General features: G+C 38.6%; 1 protein-coding gene across 1 annotated transcript; it reads left to right on the plus strand.

The window, feature by feature from the left end:
• Positions 1-1112: 1112 nt before the first annotated feature.
• N7506_001153 (uncharacterized protein) lies at positions 1113-1718 on the plus strand (the record flags this gene model as incomplete). Its single annotated transcript, XM_056950449.1, has 1 exon — positions 1113-1718. The coding sequence occupies one exon, from the start codon at positions 1113-1115 to the stop codon at positions 1716-1718; it is 606 nt and encodes a 201-aa protein (XP_056816364.1).
• Between the last annotated feature and the right edge of the window lie 334 nt (positions 1719-2052).

Consider the following 2052-nt stretch of genomic DNA (forward strand, 5'->3'; position numbering starts at 1 on the left):
GCCTATATACTGTATACAGAAAGGGTTTTTATAGGTATGGTGGTTATTATATTCATTGAATTGTTAGAATTACTAGATTCCTTTTTTTTTAGATAGTAGTCTTTAGACTTATAAATTTTTTAAGATTTGTAATATTAACAATAATAAGTATTCTTGTTATTTTTGTACTTTTTAGACTTTGGGAAAATTGATTTTTTGTCTTTATTTTTAGTATCTTTTTTATTGTCTTTAGATAAAAAAGTATCTGAAGATAGTAGAATATTTTCTAGAGAGATCTTAGTAGTTATCAAGTTTATAAAAGGAAGATTTGTTAACTTATTGTTGTTAGAATAAATATATTAGATTGATTTATTAGTTGTTTTGAAAGTATAGAATTCTTGATATATAGTATATGCGTTTGTTGGTTTGAATATTTGGATAAAAGTATTGTAGCGGGGATTTAATATAATTGTGATTATAAAAGCTATATACTTTTATTTAAAGAAGATCTTATTTAGTATAATAGTTTTTTTATAGTTATAAAGTGCTTTTTAGAATTTATTTATAAAGCTAATAGTATTATTACTTTTATAACAAAGTTTATTTTATATCCTAAATCTTTATATAATTGTCTAGGACGATCTCTATCTATTGTCATGCTCTGCAAGCATTACATGTTCGGTTGTTTGCTTGCCTGCTGCCCCGCGCCCCGTTTGCTCGCTTTGCTTCGTTTGCTCGCTTTGCTTTGCTATTTATGCTTCCTATTCCATAGCTTCTAGCTTCTTCCTTCTTTAGCTTTATTATCTTCGCGTTTACGGAACTACTATCATCCATCATCCTCATACTATAATAAAGCTCCTCTTCGCAAAAGCCCTGCGTACGAGAAACAGGTATCTTCTTTTGCTGTTTCGTTGCAAAGAGCTCGTTTTTGAAGCTTTCGATATTCAGCCCTTCTTTCCTTTTTCGGATAGCTTGGTGAGACCGTGGATCTCCAAGACCTCGCTGCTTCGCTGTCATTCTGGTGGAACCGTGGATTCCTAAGACCGTTTGGCCAGCTTCTTCCTCAAGACCCCAGAACCAGAACTCCTTCCTCCAAGACCCCAGATCTCCCCGGATCTATCTCCCCCATCGAAATGGACCCACTTACCCAGTTACGCGATGAACTAAACGCGCAGTTCTCTCAGACTATTCAAAACCTTACTAATGAGATCCAGAACTTGCGTACGCGTGTCGAAACTGCTGAGGCTAAGCCCCCTCGTCCTTCCAAACCTTCCTCGATTACCAAACGATCGAAGCCCTCCCTTCCGGACCCTGAGAAGTTCATCGGAACTGCGTACAAGTTTGACACATGGAGTACTGTTATTCGTGCTAAGCTTGCTATTGATGGAGCTGCTATTGGAGACCCGATTGCCCAATTCTACTACGTCTATATGAACTTAACCAGCCAAGTTCAAGTGATGGTCTTCCCCCAGCTGGTTGCAGCACGCGAATCCGGAGAATACAATTTCGAAGTTATTCTGGATCAGCTTACTCGCGTTTATGATAATCTCAATAAGGTTTATGAGGTAGAGGATCGTTTATTATCCATTCGACAAGACTCCTCCGACTCCGTCATTGCATATATCTCCCGTTTTGAACGATTGCTGTACGAAGCAAAGGGCCAAAACTGGTCTGACGTCACCAAGATTTCCATCCTGCGCAAGGGTTTGATATCATCTATCAAAAACCGTCTTTCTTAGCAGTTGAACCTTCCCCAAGCTTATCTTGACTTTGTCAAGGTTGTTTAGTAGCTTGTAACACATTCCTAAACAGGAAATAGTGGTCAGTTTGACAAAAACGGCAAAAACGGTAAAACTGGCAACTCTGGCGGATCCGACGCGATGGATACCTCTCTTGGTGCAACCGCTATCAATGTTACTGCTATTGTCCCTGATCCTGAATTGGTGGATTTGGAAGGGACCGATTCTGATGATTCATACTATTATTGAGGGATTGGCATCAAGGGGCTGATGCCTTTGTTTTGCAGGGGGGTAGTGTCATGCTCTGCAAGCATTATATGTTCGGTTGTTTGCT

The sequence above is a fragment of the Penicillium brevicompactum genome (genome assembly GCF_028827555.1).
Source record: "Penicillium brevicompactum strain IBT 35665 chromosome Unknown utg000001l_segment0_segment0, whole genome shotgun sequence".
Taxonomy (NCBI): Eukaryota; Fungi; Ascomycota; class Eurotiomycetes; order Eurotiales; family Aspergillaceae; genus Penicillium; species Penicillium brevicompactum.